Source organism: Pseudoliparis swirei, chromosome 20, assembly GCF_029220125.1.
Source record: "Pseudoliparis swirei isolate HS2019 ecotype Mariana Trench chromosome 20, NWPU_hadal_v1, whole genome shotgun sequence".
NCBI lineage: Eukaryota > Metazoa > Chordata > Actinopteri > Perciformes > Liparidae > Pseudoliparis > Pseudoliparis swirei.
The window spans coordinates 6,086,733-6,104,573 of NC_079407.1; the positions used below are offsets into that span (position 1 = coordinate 6,086,733).

A 17,841-nucleotide genomic window follows, 5' to 3' on the forward strand; every position below is an offset into this window, starting at 1 on the left:
TAGTATCTGCATGTTTTTAAATATGGAAATGAGTTCCCGAAGGCTGAACGAGAACTCGACTTTTGGCAATATTCGGCTTCGGAGATGCCGTCGCGATGATCTTCTGGCTGCTCGCGGGAGAGGATCCGGATCGTTTGCTGCCTGAAAACGGGCGTTGTGTTTGATGCGTAGTTACAGGGTAACCGTGACCAATTTTGAGTCACCGCGCAGGAATTTCACAAGATACGGTCACCGCTTTCATCATGACCAGTCACATTGCGGAAACGAGGCCGCACGATATCCCCTGAAGTCCAGTCATTCTTTGATGGAATGAGTCACGGTCTGTGTGTGTGTGTGTGTCTGAAATAGAAACAAAGAGAGGAAGATGGAGAAAGCAAGTTGATTGTGAGTTAAACATGTTTTGGAAATCACTTCCATCTCTTATTGCCAAACACATGACGTGTAACTTTCCAGTTATCGCGCTGTGGTTTCACATCTTTTTAAGCAGGCAAGTAAGCCAAAAGGTATCGTGCAAAAAATAACCATATCTTAAATAAGATAAAGGAAAAAGAGGTGTGGCCAGATGTTTCATGTTTTCCTAATAACCATGGCGTCAACACTGAGCTTGAAATAGAAATATATAATTCTTCATCCTGAGCTGAAACCGTTTTGCCACCGAGACCACAAGCCATTTTCGGTCGCATTACAGGAAAACAAGAAGGCTGTGAGAAGCACATTAGTGATTGTAAAACAGAGGTGGAATGTGAGGCACGCAACATGAAAACACTGCGGTCTGGGGGGAATTTATTTATCAAGTATCCATCTGTCGCCCATAGCTTGCCTTCAAACAAGCAACGGGCTCTTATATGTATAATTAGAGCCAGCCACTACAAGAGTTACATGTATACGTGTGGCACAGAAAGATTGGTGGAGTGGCAAACAGTTCCATCAATGTGTGTGTGTGTGTGTGGCTGTCTGAGTGAGTGTGTGGTGGTACGCCTGGACCACATGATACACACTTCCATTGTGGAATGTACCAGTCGGACAAGAAAAAGCACCGTGTTTCGTGGAAATAAAAAAACCCAAAATGCAACACGGAGAGTAAACTGTTTGTCAGACGCGTCGTGTGTTTGGTTCAACGGATAAACAAGTTCCTCCAGAGCAACCCGCTCTCCGTTTACAACGGGGACGGAGACGCGAGCCGGGGTGGAGCTCGGCTAGCGCCACCTGCACTCTCCAGTTCCCCTCCCTCACCCCGAGGCGTAATGCTGACGGATACATCAGTCGTGTTTTCAGAACGAACACTTAACATCGATGGATGCCGTTGAAAACTAGAACGTTGCGCGAGATCTTTCAGATCTCTGCTGTGTGCGTACGACTTTAGTGCAAGCTGGGTTTTAGCTGTCACCCCCCCCCTCCCCCAAAAAATGTATTAGTCTGCCTTTTTTTAAATTAATAGAGAACTTCGAGGGCGTGCAATCTGATGTGGGACGTGCATGACCGTTGCTCAACCTTTTTTAATACTTGATGCATCACATAATCGAAATAGAGAGAGAAAACAGGCCTTTTCACACGGTTTAAGATCACGGAGCAAAAATGGAGCCAAGTCTCTGCGTCTCGGTTCCCTTCGTTATTCTGGGGGGGGGGGGGGGGGGTGAAGTTCCATCAAGCTTTTAGCAAAAGTAAGTTCAGTGTCTGTTGCTCATGACGCGTTTCATTTCAAACTCCGAAGTAATGTCATAGCAGGCGCTGAGACTTTGGCAGAAACCGTAGAGTTAATGCACTTTCACATCATGGGCTAATACGATTTCAGAGATGGACGGAGTGGGATAAAGAAAGACGGCCAGGCAGCTACGGGGTATTAGTCTCACTTATCGTCTGCTTCGGTAGACGATATGTCTGTGGTGGTGGTGGTGATGATCCCGGACAACTCTAGTTTCACGGCCAAAGACGGATGACAGCAGTAGCCGCCTCGTCCCGTCCAGCTGCCGCACGCCGCCGCAGGCGTGCCCTTCAAGGGGGGCGGCCAGAAGCCGGTGGTGGAGGCCCGAGAATAAAACAAGTGTTTCGGCACCGTCGTCTGCGACGGCGGGGCGGTCCGCGTTTAGTGCCGAGGATATCTTCTAGGTTTTTCTGGTCTGGATTCTGTCACGGTGCTATTAGAGTGGACCCCAAAGGCACGACTCAGACAGGAGTAACAAAGATGACTGTCTTTGGTTGAAAACAGGCTGGGTCAAAACCGGGAGATCAGTCCAAGAAGCAAACAAGTCCAAAAAGGGGAGGGGCCGGGCAGAGAATCAGAGGTCAGGGCAGGCAGGTCAGGAATATACACTAATAACACTGGAGAACTTGGCACGAAAACACAAGACAATCTGGCCGAGGACAAGTGAGGGAACCTAAGTAGACAGGGACTAACGAGGGAATGGGCAACAGGTGAGATGGGCATGAAGACCAGGTGACGGTAATGAGGGACTAACGAGGGAGTGATCAGAGGCAGGTGAAGGGAGTTGGACTGACGAGATGGGAAGCAGGATCTGGAATGACATGATAGTTAGACAGGATGAAAACAACTAATAATAAAAAGGAAGGTGTGGAGCTAAACTGTTACAGATTCTTCACTTCGGTTTAAGCCCGGCCATTACATATACTTCTGCTCATTGCCATTGAGATGGAAATCTAAACGGCGGAGCGGCTGGCCCGAACAAGCGGCCCTCTCAAAGCCAGACAGCCGCCCCCTCCTCTCGTTCCACTGCGGCCCTCAGCCGCGACTTTATCACCCCGTTGCACTGAATGGGCCCCCTTCATGTCGGCCTGGGTTTATGACCCCGCGTTCTCAGACCAGGGGTCCAGATACGGCTCTCCATCAAAGGCCCTCTCAGATACCGCTGCCTCCACTGGTCTGCTGTGGATAGACTGGTCCGCCTTTTTAAAGAGGCGATTATAAGCCCTTGGCGACCAGCCAAGACCTTTTTTCTTTTCCCTGCCTACCTGTTTGCATGTAATTCAGGAAGGGTATGGCCCTCACCTGAACCCACAACTCGCCTCACTTCCACAGGAAGTGGCAACTTAGCCAACGGAAATGGACTCTCCCGCTGATAAATAAGCCCCCCCCCCCGTTCTTTCGGCTCCAGAAGGCCTTAAAAGAGGGAGACATGACTCACCACAGGCTTTGAAACTGATATCAATTAAATGATTTGACCCCTAAACCTGTCTCACTTCTCAAAAAGCCCGGCCTTGAACAGCCTTTTTAGATGTCATCCTCATTTTTTATTTATTCTCTCTTCCTCCCATCAAAACACTACCGGCCATTGGATGAACTCTGTAGGTCTATTTATAGCTCGATGGCACGATAGGAAGCATATTGTCCCCCATTTGTTGGGTCTGGTTGCCTGCTCCGCTTGTGTCATTGCATCACTCTGAGCGGAGGCAGCAGTCCGGGCTTTATGAATGAACCGAGTCTCCGCCAGAGGCTGGGAGATGGCACCGATCCCACTGTGATGTCACTCCGGGGACGAGCAGGGGAGAGAGAGAGAGGGAGCATTATGATACCTCCCATTCATTCTTTCCGTCTCTCCCCCCCCCCCTCCCCCCTTCCACTGTGCCCACCCCCGGTTCTCTTGTCCTGTGATGGGCTCGTATTACAGGCCGGTGACTCATCCCCCTCCTCCTCCTCCTCCCCACACACCTCCCTTCCCGTACTCGGTCATCCTTCACCCACCCGGGATCTTCCCCCTGCCCAGCCTCGTCTGATCCCGGCGCCGGAGACTTTTGGCCCCCCGGCCACAAAACGCTAAAAAAAAATCCCAATTTCACACGCACGCACTGGTGCACCGGCCCTAGAAGCTAATTTGGTTCATGTGTGTGTGTGTCAGTTTAACGGCTTAAAGGTGCCGACCAGAACCCCGGTATACGGCTTGGTCACATGAGCCGGGCTGTCAGGGAGAACTCTTCGGGGAGAATACGGTCGTCCCACTCAACAGCCCGTCCATTACTCGCATCGTGCCAAGGGGATTAGCTAATCAATACCTTTTACTGTACATCCAGACTCAACATCAGTCTCACTTCATCAAAACATTCTTATCATAGATGGACTTATTATTCCCTCTACATCATTAGTAGCAATTGGTGTCATTCCGTACTTTTTCACTCCAGGCGCTCTCTTTTTTTTTTTTTTTTAACTCGTGTTTCGTCGTTAGTGAAACGCCATAACGTCGCACGTGATTTACACCCACGCCCACATTTCTCGAGCTAAGTGGATGGAACTCGTTTTGCGGACAGAGCCGCACCGTCTAATGTGGAAAGTGATGACTTGTGGATGCTCTAACTCTCAGAGCGTACTGACCATTCTGTATCTAATGGGACTCGCAGGCATTGAAATCCTATCAGGACTTCATCATTTACTCGAGATCGCCGAGATCCGCGCCCGCCTCTCTCGCTAATGGACGCGCGCTGTGCATTAGCCCCGCCGCAGAGAACGTTCACGCGGATCACTCACCGCCGAGGCTGCTCTACTCTCGCTGCACTCTTCACTCTTCCTTTTCGGCCCCGCCGCGTCCTCCTCGGCGTCATGTTTTTTTTTTAGGATTTCGATTCACGAGAATACAAACGAGGCAACGCACGTATGCATAAAGAAAACATTTTTTGTTTTATGCGTGTTGTAAAGAAACGTCTGCAGTCACCAACAGCCTGAGAACAAAATCAAAAGACGTGTGTTTTGCTTGGCATTGCTGCGAGACATGAAACAGAAATCCCATTTTGAATTGGAGAAACGAGTCATTCCAATTTATGAACAAAAGAAAACGCACAAATTTCAGGTTACATTTTAATTTGCTCCAGAATCACGGTTCCCTTATTTCTCTCCTCAGAGTGCCTAATGGGAGCCCTCGTGCACGATGGTGTTGAGTGTCTTTTGATGGAGGATTTAGTGCTAAAGTGGGTTCAAGTCTGTGTGGCCTGCACAGGCTGGAGCCTGGGGTTGGGTTGATAAAAGGGATGGAGAGAGAGAGAGATAGAGGGGGAGAGGGAGGGGGGGAGGGGCGCGAGCGGTTCCAAAGTGCAGGCAAACTCCGCTCGATCCAGCTTAAATAAACCGCCACATTTGGCCCCGGCCTTCACATCAAAGGCAGACGGTCTGAGCCCCGGTCCCAGCTCAGCTTGCCGCCGTATGCAGCATTTACATTTTTGCGCTACCAAGAATACTTAAAAAACCACAAAAAACCCACGTGAGCTCAGCAGAGGCCCCCGCAACCCGGCCGTCACCAGCAACATGTACACGAGGACGGCTCGGCTCGCGCACGTCTTATTTACATTGCGGAAACTGCTTTATTTTGACACTAGCCCGACAATAGTTCAACTGGCGTCCTCAGATAAAGCCGTATTCTTTCAAGTTGGACGTAAACACAGGGTAGAAGAGGGGAGAACAAACAACTTTGTATTTGCTCAGCGGCAGAGTAGCGCACGGCGACATATCATCGCACGCCTGAGTGAAACACACGAACAAGCAAAGGGGGCTTTTCGGCCCGTCCTCCGTCTCCGGCTTCTTTCTTCATGGAGAGAGAGAATAGAGTAGGGGGGGGGGGGGAGAGAAAAACCGAGAGACTTAATTTTTACAAACAGCCAGACAGACCATTGGTCGCACGGGCAAAGGAGGGACAGCTGCGGCGCATTCCAGTCGAGGTCGAGACGTCGACCCAGTGTGCTGCCGGCGGATAGAAACCGCCAGCCGGCGGAGAGATGCCAGAACATCTGGGCTGGACGAATGGCGTCGCGGCGAGAGAGGAGTGACGCAACTCTCCCTCCTCGTCACGCCTCCAAAGCAAAAGACTTCTGGGATGTGTTCATTTTATTTTTTGCTTTTAATCGACACGCAGCGGAGACCGACCGGAGGGGTGAGCTCAAGAGAAAGACGTGGATTTTAAAAAATTAGAAAATGAAATCAAAGCCCAATTGAACCCCTTTTTTTCCTTCTTTTTTTTTTGCACCTTGACCCGCTGAAGCCCCAAAATGTGAAAGTTTTGCCTCAAGCACTTTCCCCCCCATCCCAAAGCCGATTGGACGAGATGGTGACACACGTCTGTCTTTGTCGTGTCAGTGTGGGCCCTCTGCAGATTGAATGAGGCATGTCAGCTAATGGGAACTCTAGAAGGGCCTTTTTATGTCTATTTACAAGTCATTTGTTGAGTCTTTGCCAGATTAGTTTTTCGCAGTCTATTCTAGTGTCCGTGGCCCCGGGGTCTTTCCCCTCGCTCCCCTGCTTTGCCCTCTCATCCCACACTTTCCTGCAGACTTTTCAATCTAATTAGATGAGTTTGAGTCATCAGGCACTGTTTAGAGCCATCAAAGGGAGCTCTGTTCCGCACTGGGTGCCCACTGGCTGGGAGCAGAGAACAGGAAGCCCAGTGTGTGACGGAGACCCCTCGAGACAGCCCCCCCCCCCCCCCGCAAACTCTCCTGGCCACCCGCCAGCAGTCGCGGTGACATCATCACCTCATCCCTTCGACCCGTGACCTCTCAGAGGGTTTGACCCCCCCCCCGTGCTCGGTCCCGTGACAGTAGGCCCACTGTGTAAGGGCAGCATGGTAGGAGGGCTAGCGGGGGGGTCGCGGTGTCAGCGATGGGCACCCAGCGCGGCGCTCCCACCCAGGACGTGCGGGCAGGAGAGCTGCTGGTGTTTTGCGAGTAAATGCGCGTGTTTTCTTTTTATCGCAGAGTGCCTCGTGACTCCAAACATCCAGCAGAAACTAGACGTTTGTAAAAAAAAAAAAAAGGAAAAAATAAGTGTTTGGAGACATTCTCTGATTTCCACGATTCCACGGCAGTCTTTTCTGAAACCTGCACGTGTGCAAACATGTTACTCTGTTTGTAAACAGTTGAGCTGCGACGGTGTGACAGGTCCTTTATAAATAGATTGGATCTGGTGCAGAGACGCCGTCTGTCTAGACGGGATGTAATTCTTTAGCCGTGTCGTTGATACGTGTGTGTGTGTGTGTGTGTGTTAATATCTAACCGAGACACATTAACAAGTCTCACTACGTCAGCTTTTCTCGGCATGACACATAATCCATCGGATGCGTCGTCAGTTGTCGATAATAATGATAGCATAGATCTGTTGTTCGCATATTTGTATGATTGCAAAAATAACCCAAATCAATTTCCTCTTTGGATTTGTGCTCGGCAGATCCGGAGTGTGGAGACGTGCCCCTGCTGACTCCGGGAAGTAAAGAGATGATGTCACAGGCCCTGAAGGCCACCTTCAGCGGCTTCACGAAGGAACAGCAGCGGCTGGGCATTCCCAAAGGTAACGGCGTCGGCTGCTCGTGTTCTCATTAGCCCCGCCCCCACACCCCCCGTTAACATTTTCAACCGGGAAGGTGAACACGCGAGCCCTCGAGAAACCTCTCTTCGGTCTCCGGGTGTGACTAAATCGGTGCACATTATGGCCTGCGTGGGTTCATTCAGTGGAGGCGTGTCTTAGTAGAGGCCTAAAAAACAAGGAGACACCCAGTTATTCTAGACATGGCCTGACGGTACAGACGTATGTTCGCCCAGACTGTCTGACTGCAGCATCCAGAGACAGACAGCAAAGTGATGAGTTGGCTCCTTTACTGGAAGCCGACCAGAGCCTCGCCACGCTGTTAGCAAAGAGCTCGACTCCCAGCGTCTGTCTGCCGGAAAGTAGTCCCACCGTATCTGAAAACTATGCATTCGGCTTGGTCATCAGCACTGCTGTGCACCCGTTTGCTTTTGAACGTACGCAATTTGTACAGGGTTCATACGGTCATGGAAAACCTATAAAGTCATGGAATTTTAAAATGGTTATTTCCAGAAATGTCCGTGAACAAAATCCAATCCCATACATTTTTGGAAAAGTCATGGAAATGTGTTATATTCACATTTTACGCTCTGATTTTGCAATAATGTATATGTTTTTAAAAGAAAGACGCACGAAATATAAGCAGGCATGGGCGCTCGTGCTCGCGCCGCACGTTCAGGGTGAAACAATAGTTTGATTAAAAGAATAAACTGATATAAATGTTTGTTCTTTATTATTTTGTATTCGTCGCTCATTCATTCGTGTCATTTAAGGTCAGACACTGTGTGCTTTGGAATTGTCATTGTTAGTTTAAATGCAAAATGTTTCTCACTTTTTCATGTACACACTTAAGATTTCGCAAAATGCTTGGTCATGGAAATTTGGTTTAAAGTCCTGGAAATCCACTGTTCAAAATGTGTACGAACCCCGATTTCAACAGAAGTTCAAACCGGTAGTAAAACGACCACCTATTGTAACCCCCCCGCCCCCCCTCCCCCTCACAGATCCCAGACAGTGGACGGAGAACCACGTGGCCGCGTGGCTAACGTGGACGGTGAACGAGTTCAGTCTTAAGAATGTCGACTTTGACAAGTTCTGCATCAACGGAGCCAGCCTGTGTGCGATGGGCAAGGAGCGTTTCCTGGACCTGGCGCCGGACTTCGTGGGCGACATCCTTTGGGAACATCTCGAAATGCTTCAGAAAGGTACGGCCACGTCCAGTGTGTGTGTGTGTGTGTGTGTGTGAGAAATCTCCCACCACACGCATTGATATCGCTGCTCGCGCCGATTTCGGACACACTGTTGGCATCGGCTATCGGGGAGACGCAATTTGGCTCGGGGCATTAATTTTTCAGAATGCTGGATGCAGTTACACGATGCATGAAAAATCAATGGCGAGGTCACTGACGCTCGTTCCCCATCTATTTTTCATGAAGAGGATGCAAAGCATTACCCCATCAATGGACTGACCTCCAACTTCCAGGAATCCCGTTATACCTCAGACTACTTTGTCAGTAAGTACTCATCGCACTCGTCGTCAAGCACCAGAGCGCTTCCGTGTGAATGGAAAATAAAAAAGGGGAGGGGTTTAGCGGAGTGGAAGAAAAGAGTTTGGGGATGAACATTTTGATCTCGCCAGAGGCATCAATCATCTCGCCCGTACAAGACTCATCCGATGCACTCGAGGGCTGTGTTTTGTTACGGACTATTCACACACACACACACTTACGCACGCACTAAGCGTTTGGCCCGCAGTTCCGCAGAATTATGACCGGGCGCCCCCTGCTCCGCGTCTCTGCTTCCCGTCCATACTCGTGTCCCTTTGTCTCTCCAGGCTACGGTGTTGAGCATGCTCAATGTGTCCCTCCTTCTGAATACTCAGAGCCCGGCTTCATCACCGAGTCCTACCAGACGCTCCATCCCATCAGCTCGGAGGAACTGCTGACGCTCAAGTACGAGAGCGAATACCCCGCCGCCATCCTCCGGGACACGCCCCTCAACCCGCTGCAAGGGGACTACTTCACCGTCAAGCAGGAGGTGGTGTCATCCGACAACATGTGCGTGGGACGCCTCAGCAGAGGTGAGGGACGAGATGCTTTAACGGGGTTTTTTTTTTTTTTAAGCCGAGCGTTTTCTGTGCTAATCGGCACTTTTTGCGAACGTTGCGATGAATGCGCGCGAGCGCTCGGAAATGTCGTTAAACTCGTCTCGCCGCGCGCGTGTTAGAAGAGAAGTAAAGCAGCTCGGTTTGCTTTGCGCTTCACGCAAAACCGGCCTCAAACACTCTCAACTGGGAGAGAAAAGAAGAAAGAAAAGAAGCGCGACACACGAACCAAAGCCACAACGTGTTCTCGTGCGAGTAACAAGTTCAAGTGGTGTAACCTTCGAGCGAGTTTTTTCTTCTTCTTTTTTTTCTCTTCTCGTTTCTGCCCGCCTCTATTCCTCGACTTCTAGGTAAGGAGATAGAGGTGTGATCCTCGGGGCCAGCAAGCGTGGGGTTTTCCCACGAGACCTTGTTTGTTTGCTTTGCTGAATGCGCAGCCTTTTTTTTTTTTTTTTTTAAATCTTACAGAGGCTTTACATCATTAGCCATAAAGCTCTGATTTTCTTCTCACAAATCCCCAGCTGTATAAATGAATAGCATGTGCCATATGCACACCATGCAATCCTCCTGCGTTGGCCTACAAGGTCTGAGCTCCGCTCCTCATGCATCACACTTAGCTTTCCCCCCCCCCCCAACGTGGGAAAGTATGTGATATCCACATGTGGCTTCAATTTGAGCAGTTGAAGATTTCGGCCTTAATGAATGGGGGGCTGCACTTGCGCTATCTGTCATTTCGATAATGACTCGTCATTGAACCTTATTTCTTTCTCGAGGCTAAAAATAGCAACGCCGATTGTCTTCCATTTGAAGTAAAAATCCATAAGGTGGTTGTAAAAAAAAAAGGGAAAATGGAGAAAGACGCCGCACCGCACGGAAAACAACGCGGCGCCGTCAGAGGGGGCGGGATCCACTGTTCCACAACAGTAAAGTTGTCACATCAATTAAGGATTCTGATGTGTGGAAGTATCACATTAAAAACAGCGACACAACTATTCATAGAAATGTCCGAGAAGAAAAGCAGGGGGAGGAGTCTTACAAATTCAGGCTTTATTCTAGTCATTTTTTGGTGTTTTTTCTCTCCATTAAATGTACATGCTTTCAACCTTCCGTAACCATTTTGATTCCCCCCCTCCCCTCCTTCCCGCCCTTCGCTCGTAGGTAAGCTCGGTGGCCAGGACTCCTTCGAGAGCATCGAGAGCTTCGAGAGCTGCGACCGGCTGACCCAGTCGTGGAGCAGCCAGTCCTCGTTCAGCAGCCTGCAGCGGGTACCGTCGTACGACAGCTTCGACTCGGAAGACTACCCCGCCGCCTTGCACGGCCACAAGCCCAAGGGCACGTTCAAAGACTACGTGAGGGAGCGCTCGGACCTCAGCAAGGACAAACCCGTCATCCCAGCGGCAGCGCTGGCAGGCTACACCGGTAAGACATGTCCACGGGTCAGAGTTTGCACACCAGATCATTTAATAAACACGGTCGCATCTCAAAAAGTGCCGCAGCTTTTTTTGACCGACTTTTACAGCGGCCATTTAGAAAAATATGTCACAGCACGGAAATCACAGAATACCAAATTTAATTAATCAACGCTCTGTTCCAGTAAGGGATGCAGGATCACAGGGTTGTGAAACTGCCACGCATAAATGGAACTATATTAATCATGTTTAGATCATCATCTTATTATTATTATTAAATACTGTGACTTTTACAGTAAAAGATAATATTGGTGTTCAGCATAATCTTTTTTTTCTCTTCTTTTTCTTTCTGTAATTTGGTTGAAGTATTTAAATACTATTTAACTGAGTATTCTCAAAATTTATAAAAAGAAATGTAGTTTTTGCCACCAGTTTGTGCTCTTCCCCCAGATGTGGAGGTGCTTTAATGCACCGCTATTAGACCCGAAGAAAAATGCAAAATGCACATGACAGGAAGCAAAACACCTGCTTGCTCGTTGCTTCTTCTTCTTCTTTCTTTTTCTTTTTTTCAACTCTCGCTCTCTCCGTCTCTCACTGTTTTGTTCCGTCTTCACTTCTCATCCACCTCCGTGTTATCGGCAGCCCGCATCTTAACCTATTTCTTCCAGGTCGTCGTAGCAACGCATGCGGAACATAGAAATAATGCCTGCGCAAAATGGCCCCAAAAAAAATAGCGGACGGAGAAAAAAGAAAATCTCTTCATCTCACGAGGCTTCTTCGTACGCGCTCAGAGGCGGCTGACGTATGTTCTCCGAGTAAAATAGGACGTGGAGATAACTGCGAGTTCTTCTAAAGCAAATGCACTTTCAGCAGCCGTCATGGTTTTTGGTCTAAAAAAAAAATCATTTTTAACAGTTCACTCCAAATCATGTGTTGCACAAGAACATACATATTAAACCGTAAACATTGGATTGGGCCATGTTTAAATTGTAGTCACAAGGCTGCAGGGTTGGAAAAAAAAGGGGGAAATCCATGAAAATATCCTTAATGCATTGATCAGATCACAACCGGCTGGTCCAAACGTTAATTTGTGATCTTTGCGGCTATGAGTTCAAAAGACGCTGACGGAACAATGAGTCATTCATTCATAATCGTGTTGGAAAGATGTCTTAATGTACATGTAATCAAATGATGAGGAGTAAGACACGCTCTGAAAGCCTCTCGAGTGACCGTTAAAGGATGCTCCATGACAAAAGTGGACAGCACCATAAATCTGAAAAAGAAAAATATTGAATAAGACGCATCAGCTGATGAACGAGAGATTCGCAAAGAGCTTCTAGATTTGTGTTAATTCGACGAGGAGCTGTGATGACATTCGCCTCGTGTGAAATGAGCATCGTTAATAATTTGTATCTTATCGAAACGTAAACCCGAGCATGAGGGAAATATCATTTTTTGATTTCATTTTTTTCAAACGCACTCCACCGCTCTGTGGCTCCATTTACCGCTCGGATCCCGACGTCCGACATGCATCAGGAGTTACGGCGGGATGGATGACTCCGAAGAGCTCGTGTGTGAAAGCCTGCCGAGTGTTCGCAGCCTAATGCATAGTAATGTACTCACTGAGGAGAATGTGCTTCCTGAGCTTTTACAAGATGGGGGGGGAGGGAGGAAGACGGAAAATATAGAAAATCACACTAAAATACTGAGAACTGTCGGAACCGCCTGCAGTCCGAGCTGTTCTTAGCAGCGGCGCATAAAGAATGTAGTCCTTCAAAGATGGAGGCTTTGTCCGAGTACACGTGTGTGTGTGTGTGTGTGTGTTTGGGCCCATACGCGTGGGTGGATGAAGAAATACAGGAAGAAAGAAGACGCTTGTGAGAGAGCGAGAAAAGAAACCTCAACCAAAATAGTGTAAGATTCCAATTTGCTGCTCGCTCTGCACCCTGCACCCGTCACGGGGGGGAGGGGGGGGGGGCGATAAGGCTGCAGCGAGATACGCGGCGCTCCAGTCGTCATCTCCGCCGGTTTCCTGCGACAAGTTGCCGCGGTGACATCACGCAGCCTCACACAAAGCACCAGAGGTGCGTCTATCTGCACGACAATAACCTCGTTAAAAAGACGACATCGTTGCCGATTCTCACATTTTTTAAACGTGAGAACCCTATACTTTTTTTTTTCTCCTTTTAATCATTATTTTACATTTACAAAAAAACATAATCCACACATTACTCCCTTTTTAGTTTGTGCTCAAGACTCATTCATCATACTTTCCGGGTCAGACACTTTACCCCACCACACCCCCACCCCTTTTTGCCACACTATGCTTTTTCAATGAGGCCCATTGTGCACGGAGACTTGTTAGATATTTTTGGAATTTTGTTCAGCTTTTTTTTTTGTTGGGGTCCAAAGGGGTCGCCTCCGTCAACGGGCGCTGTGTCCCCCTTATTACAGTAGCAGACTTTCTGGAATGCGAGTCGGCGCTTTTCCCGTCTCAAAGAGACCCAGTGTTGCACACGGCCACGTCGTTTCCCAAAGCCTCGGCGGCCGTCGTCACGCACCTTCTCCAAAAGAAGGCTCGCATGTTTGCAAATTGTTCAGCCCACACGTCTGTTTCCCTAAAAGCCTTTTGTTCGCGTCGTGTAAGGGCACAGTTGGGTTTTTTCCAGAGAGAGAGAGATAACTTTTTTTGCATAGCTTACATTTTGCGGAGGTGGTGCGCTGCAGGTGTGATTTCGACTTGCGAGCCTCAAATGTGTGTGTGTGTGTGTGTGTGGTGGGGGGGGGGGGGGTTGAGTGTGCTGAAAAACCACAAGATCAAAGTGTGCAGCCTCGTATCGAGTTCAGAGACACGCCATTTGTTTCTGTTATTTTTGTTCTGCTTTCCCTCCTCTTTTTTCTTCTTCTCCTCCACAATATCTAATCAGCTGTTGTCATGGCGCTGAAGTTCCCTTTGAACAAGTTACTAAGTTCCTTTTTTTTTTTACTCACGAATCCAACATTACAGACGACTTAGCGAGCGCTCTCTTTCTTCCACGCCGGAGTCTACGGGCAGCCCGCACTTATTTTTAAACGAGTGATTTCATCAGTGTGGAACTCCTCCAGACAGACTGTAGATTCACATGCTGCACGGGGCAACTGCCAGACAAGGGAATGCAGAATGAAAGGGACGGTTGTATTCCACAGGACATTTAGTTCCACTGCTGTCCTCCAGACTGACCCACATTAGAAGGATTACTTTGTCCCTCTTCAAGTGAATAATTGTATAAACCTGTCGAGACACCTTTTTCACTCTCCTCTCCTCCTCGCAGTGCATGAACAGAATATCGTCGTTTGATGTCTCACTCTTGTTAAACTCTTCCCAAACAACGTGTGTTCCGTGTCTCCTGGTGTGTAAACGGCTTGTTTTTTGAACGCACGCTTTTCTCTCCCTCCCCCATCTGCCCCGCAGGCAGCGGCCCCATCCAGCTGTGGCAGTTTCTCCTGGAGCTTCTGACCGACAAGTCGTGCCAGTCCTTCATCAGCTGGACAGGCGACGGCTGGGAGTTCAAGCTTTCTGACCCAGATGAGGTGAGAGGTCGCGACCCCGCCGGTCACCGGGACGCGCGCTGGGAGGTCCTAAGCAGTCGGCCAGATGAACAAGATGTCCGCGGCCTTTCCTATAAACCTTTTAGCGGGGGTTTATATGTCAATGATTACATTCTCAGAGATTACCATATACAAAAGTTTGCCTCCCGATTTGAATTCATTTGTTACACGTGTATTTTTTTAAACTTTTGGTTTATTTGATAAGGCACAGTGCAGTTTAATAAAAAAACATTTCTGTAAATGTGCCAAGAGGCTATTTTTCATCCGTAGCGATGAGAGGCAGATGTCACAAAACAAACCTAAAAACAGGGATACGATAACATACACAAGGTTTATACAATACAATATTGAGAAATGTAAATAAAACGGCAACCGTGTCGTCTTTTAACTCGTTCATGGTATTCTTTCTCTCGATGTTTTTAGGTTGCTCGGAGGTGGGGCAAGAGGAAAAACAAGCCCAAGATGAACTACGAGAAGCTGAGCCGCGGACTACGCTACTACTACGACAAGAACATCATCCACAAGACATCGGGGAAGCGCTACGTGTACCGCTTCGTCTGTGACTTAAAAAGCCTGCTGGGCTACACTCCCGAGGAGCTGCACGCCATGTTGGACGTAAAGCCCGATACGGACGAGTGAGAGCGGGGACCGAGGCGGGACGTGAAGACGAAGGTTTAGCAGACATGGACCGGGGCTCATGAAGTGGTCTTAACTATTTTGATAGTCGGTTAACCGTTTTTCTTGTGTGGTTTTTTTGGGCGGGGGGGGGGGGGGGGGGGGGACCAAAAACATGTTTTTAATGACTTAACTTCGGTCTTTGTCAATTTCAAGTTCCTGTCTCTCAGACGGTGTTTAGAAAAAAAGAGCGGAAAAAAAAACAGAGGGCACAAAGCCAGACGCCTGTATTCATACCCTGTTGCATTCGAGATGTCTGAGTGTGTGTGTGAGGGTGTGTGTGTGTGTGGTCATGTACCTGTATTATTTAGCAGCTCAAGGCAGACGGAGCACTATCGGGTGGAGTTCAGCCTCCGTTGGCCTCAGTAGCACAGCGGGGAGACGGGAGGAGACAGAAACCCCCAGAGAGCCGAGACAGAAAATAATAGATTAATTTAATTGTCGGGGAGGAAGAGCTGGCGGAAGGTTACCGCGAAGAGAGAGAGAGAGAGAAAAGAAAGAAGGGTTGCCTAGAATTTTTTTTAAACCAAACTAAGGAAGGTATAATGACCTGTATACATAAACGCTCAGTGACTCTCATTGGCAGAAGAGAATATTCAGCTTGGACCAAAAAGTGTTGTTTTTAATTTGTTTGTTTGAGGAGCGCCAGTATTATATAAGTGATGTTGAGAACACCCAATGTAAACCACCGGGCTCAGATCGGGGGGGAAAAGAGTATTTTTCTTGCGTCGTCAATGGCGACCCAAAATTTGTTGCCGAGTGTCATCCGTTGGGTTCTCCGGGGGCCTTTGAACTGAAATGCGCCGATTCGTGATCAGGGGACACAACCGGGCCCCTGTGCTTCGGAGGGTTTGAGGGCCTGGGGAGATGACTCATACGGAGAGCTTTCGATAGACAGACAACTGAAAGTAGCCGTTGCTTTTGAAACCGACGCGTTCCAACTTCTTTTGAATTTTTTTTATTTTTTATACTTGCGTGTTTGCCACCTTTTGTTCGAGACACATATTGTGAAACTTGTGCATTTTTTGGGGGGTTTGTTTTTTGGCATATACCACCAGTATTAGAAAACTGTAGAGCATCCACGTGGTGGGATTCAGGAGTCTTCGGTAAGAAGAGTTTAACGTGCAGATCAGACGCACCATTTGTCGGTTCACTGTCCGCGTTGCTTTAGACGTGTTTGAATACTCCCCTCCGTACAACGACAGCCACAAGTGAAATAGTCGAGGGAGTGATTTAACAAAAAAAATCCTAAGAATGTCAGATGTCAGAATGAGTTTCTCTTCTTTTCTTTTTCTTACGCAGTACATTTTGGTCATGGGCACGCAGCTGCAGTATGCGAGTGTGGAGGTACAGTGTAGGAAAAAAAAGGGACAGGCAATAGATTCTAATAAAGAAAAAAAAGAAAAGGTTGATGAGAGAGAACAGGGAGGTTTCGTGAGACGGTTGAAGGCGACTGAAAGGAACCCGTGGACACTGCAGGTGATATGAGATGATGGAGAAAGACAGAAGTGAGGCGGGTTGGCGCTGCTTGGTGAAACCCAGTGCAAATCGAGGCATTTAGGACTAGTGGCAGACATTTGTATTACACTTATTTTCTTTTTTTCTCGCCTATGAGCCCAAACAATATTCTGTTCATAGCGAGTGACTCGTGTACGATTCCGCCCGTACCTGTGCAGCTGCACCGGTTGTTGCATTTCACCAAATTGACAGCGGTTTCCTTTCTTTCCCCCTCCGACGGTGGGAAACGGTGGCTGCACACTGGCCTTCTGGTAAATGCCAAAGTGGGAATATCGTTTTTTTAAGAATACAATGTTATTGTTTACAGTGGCTGAATGTTACCCATACGGTTGAAAATAACTTTTTTTATTTTTTTTATGTCTATTTGTACAGATTGTATTTCATAATGCTTTATGGAGAGACTCAGTGTACACAAATAAGCAACAGACAAAGCAGGAATAATAACCAAAACCCTCGTGAGGTCTTCGTATCGACCACAGACGGGGGGGATCCGGATTTTCTCACACTTTTTGGAAAGTGTTGATTTGATCTTTTTTGTTATTTTTTTTGGAAAGCACACATGGGACAAAGAGAAATGCCTTGGCTGATCCCGGGGTCCTCCACAGCAGAGATGCTGAATGTGTCCATTGTGTTTGATTGGTGACAGACTTCCTCAAGCACCGACTCTCAAACCCTCGGCCACGTTCGTCATCCGACGCAACCAATTAGACAAATGAATTAGTGAGAAGCTGCACAGTACTTTCATTCCTCTCTGCATGTCAAGGTTCCAAAACACTGTTATCTTCTGTTATGTTCACGTTATTTTTCTGTCTGTCAGAGAACTTGTAATGGTTGTCAATGTCAAAATGGTTGTCAATGTCAAAAGTTATACCCCCCCCCACACACACACACACGGTCATAATATCTGTATGTCTGGTGTCCCAAGATTAATGTGCTAAAAGACAATGTTCTGTTATTGAAAATGTAGGTATTTTAAAATGTTATTTTGTCAGGAAAATATTCTATTGTTCAATGTCACAGATTACAATCTACTGCAGGTCTTATGTATTAATGAACTTTAGTCAGGCAGGTGTGTATCCACACACACACACACACCAGTATAGTTTGTTGCATATGCATATCTCAGAATGGATTCAGAAGGAAAACATGTTTTTTGTTTTGGATATGTTTTTTTCTTTTTGTATATTTTATAGTGTCCCTGTATTTTTGTTATGAGATAATTTTTATTGTATTTAGTTCACAAACATTTGAATATT

At 47.8% G+C, this 17,841-nt stretch overlaps 1 protein-coding gene across 6 annotated transcripts in view; it reads left to right on the forward strand.

Moving 5' to 3' along the window:
- ets1 (v-ets avian erythroblastosis virus E26 oncogene homolog 1) overlaps nt 1–15,586 on the forward strand; it is a 36,075-nt gene extending 20,489 nt beyond the window's left edge. For 5 of the 6 annotated variants that reach the window (XM_056441337.1, XM_056441339.1, XM_056441340.1 and 2 more), the window contains 7 exons: nt 7,157–7,276; nt 8,296–8,496; nt 8,728–8,805; nt 9,126–9,371; nt 10,554–10,814; nt 14,256–14,374; nt 14,816–15,586. In XM_056441337.1, coding sequence (XP_056297312.1) covers nt 7,157–7,276; nt 8,296–8,496; nt 8,728–8,805; nt 9,126–9,371; nt 10,554–10,814; nt 14,256–14,374; nt 14,816–15,031 — 1,241 coding nt within the window. In that variant the 3' untranslated portion in view covers nt 15,032–15,586. The remainder of the gene's footprint in view (nt 1–7,156; nt 7,277–8,295; nt 8,497–8,727; nt 8,806–9,125; nt 9,372–10,553; nt 10,815–14,255; nt 14,375–14,815) is intronic. The other variant, XM_056441341.1, reaches the window with a different exon arrangement.
- Nucleotides 15,587–17,841: the final 2,255 nt, after the last annotated feature.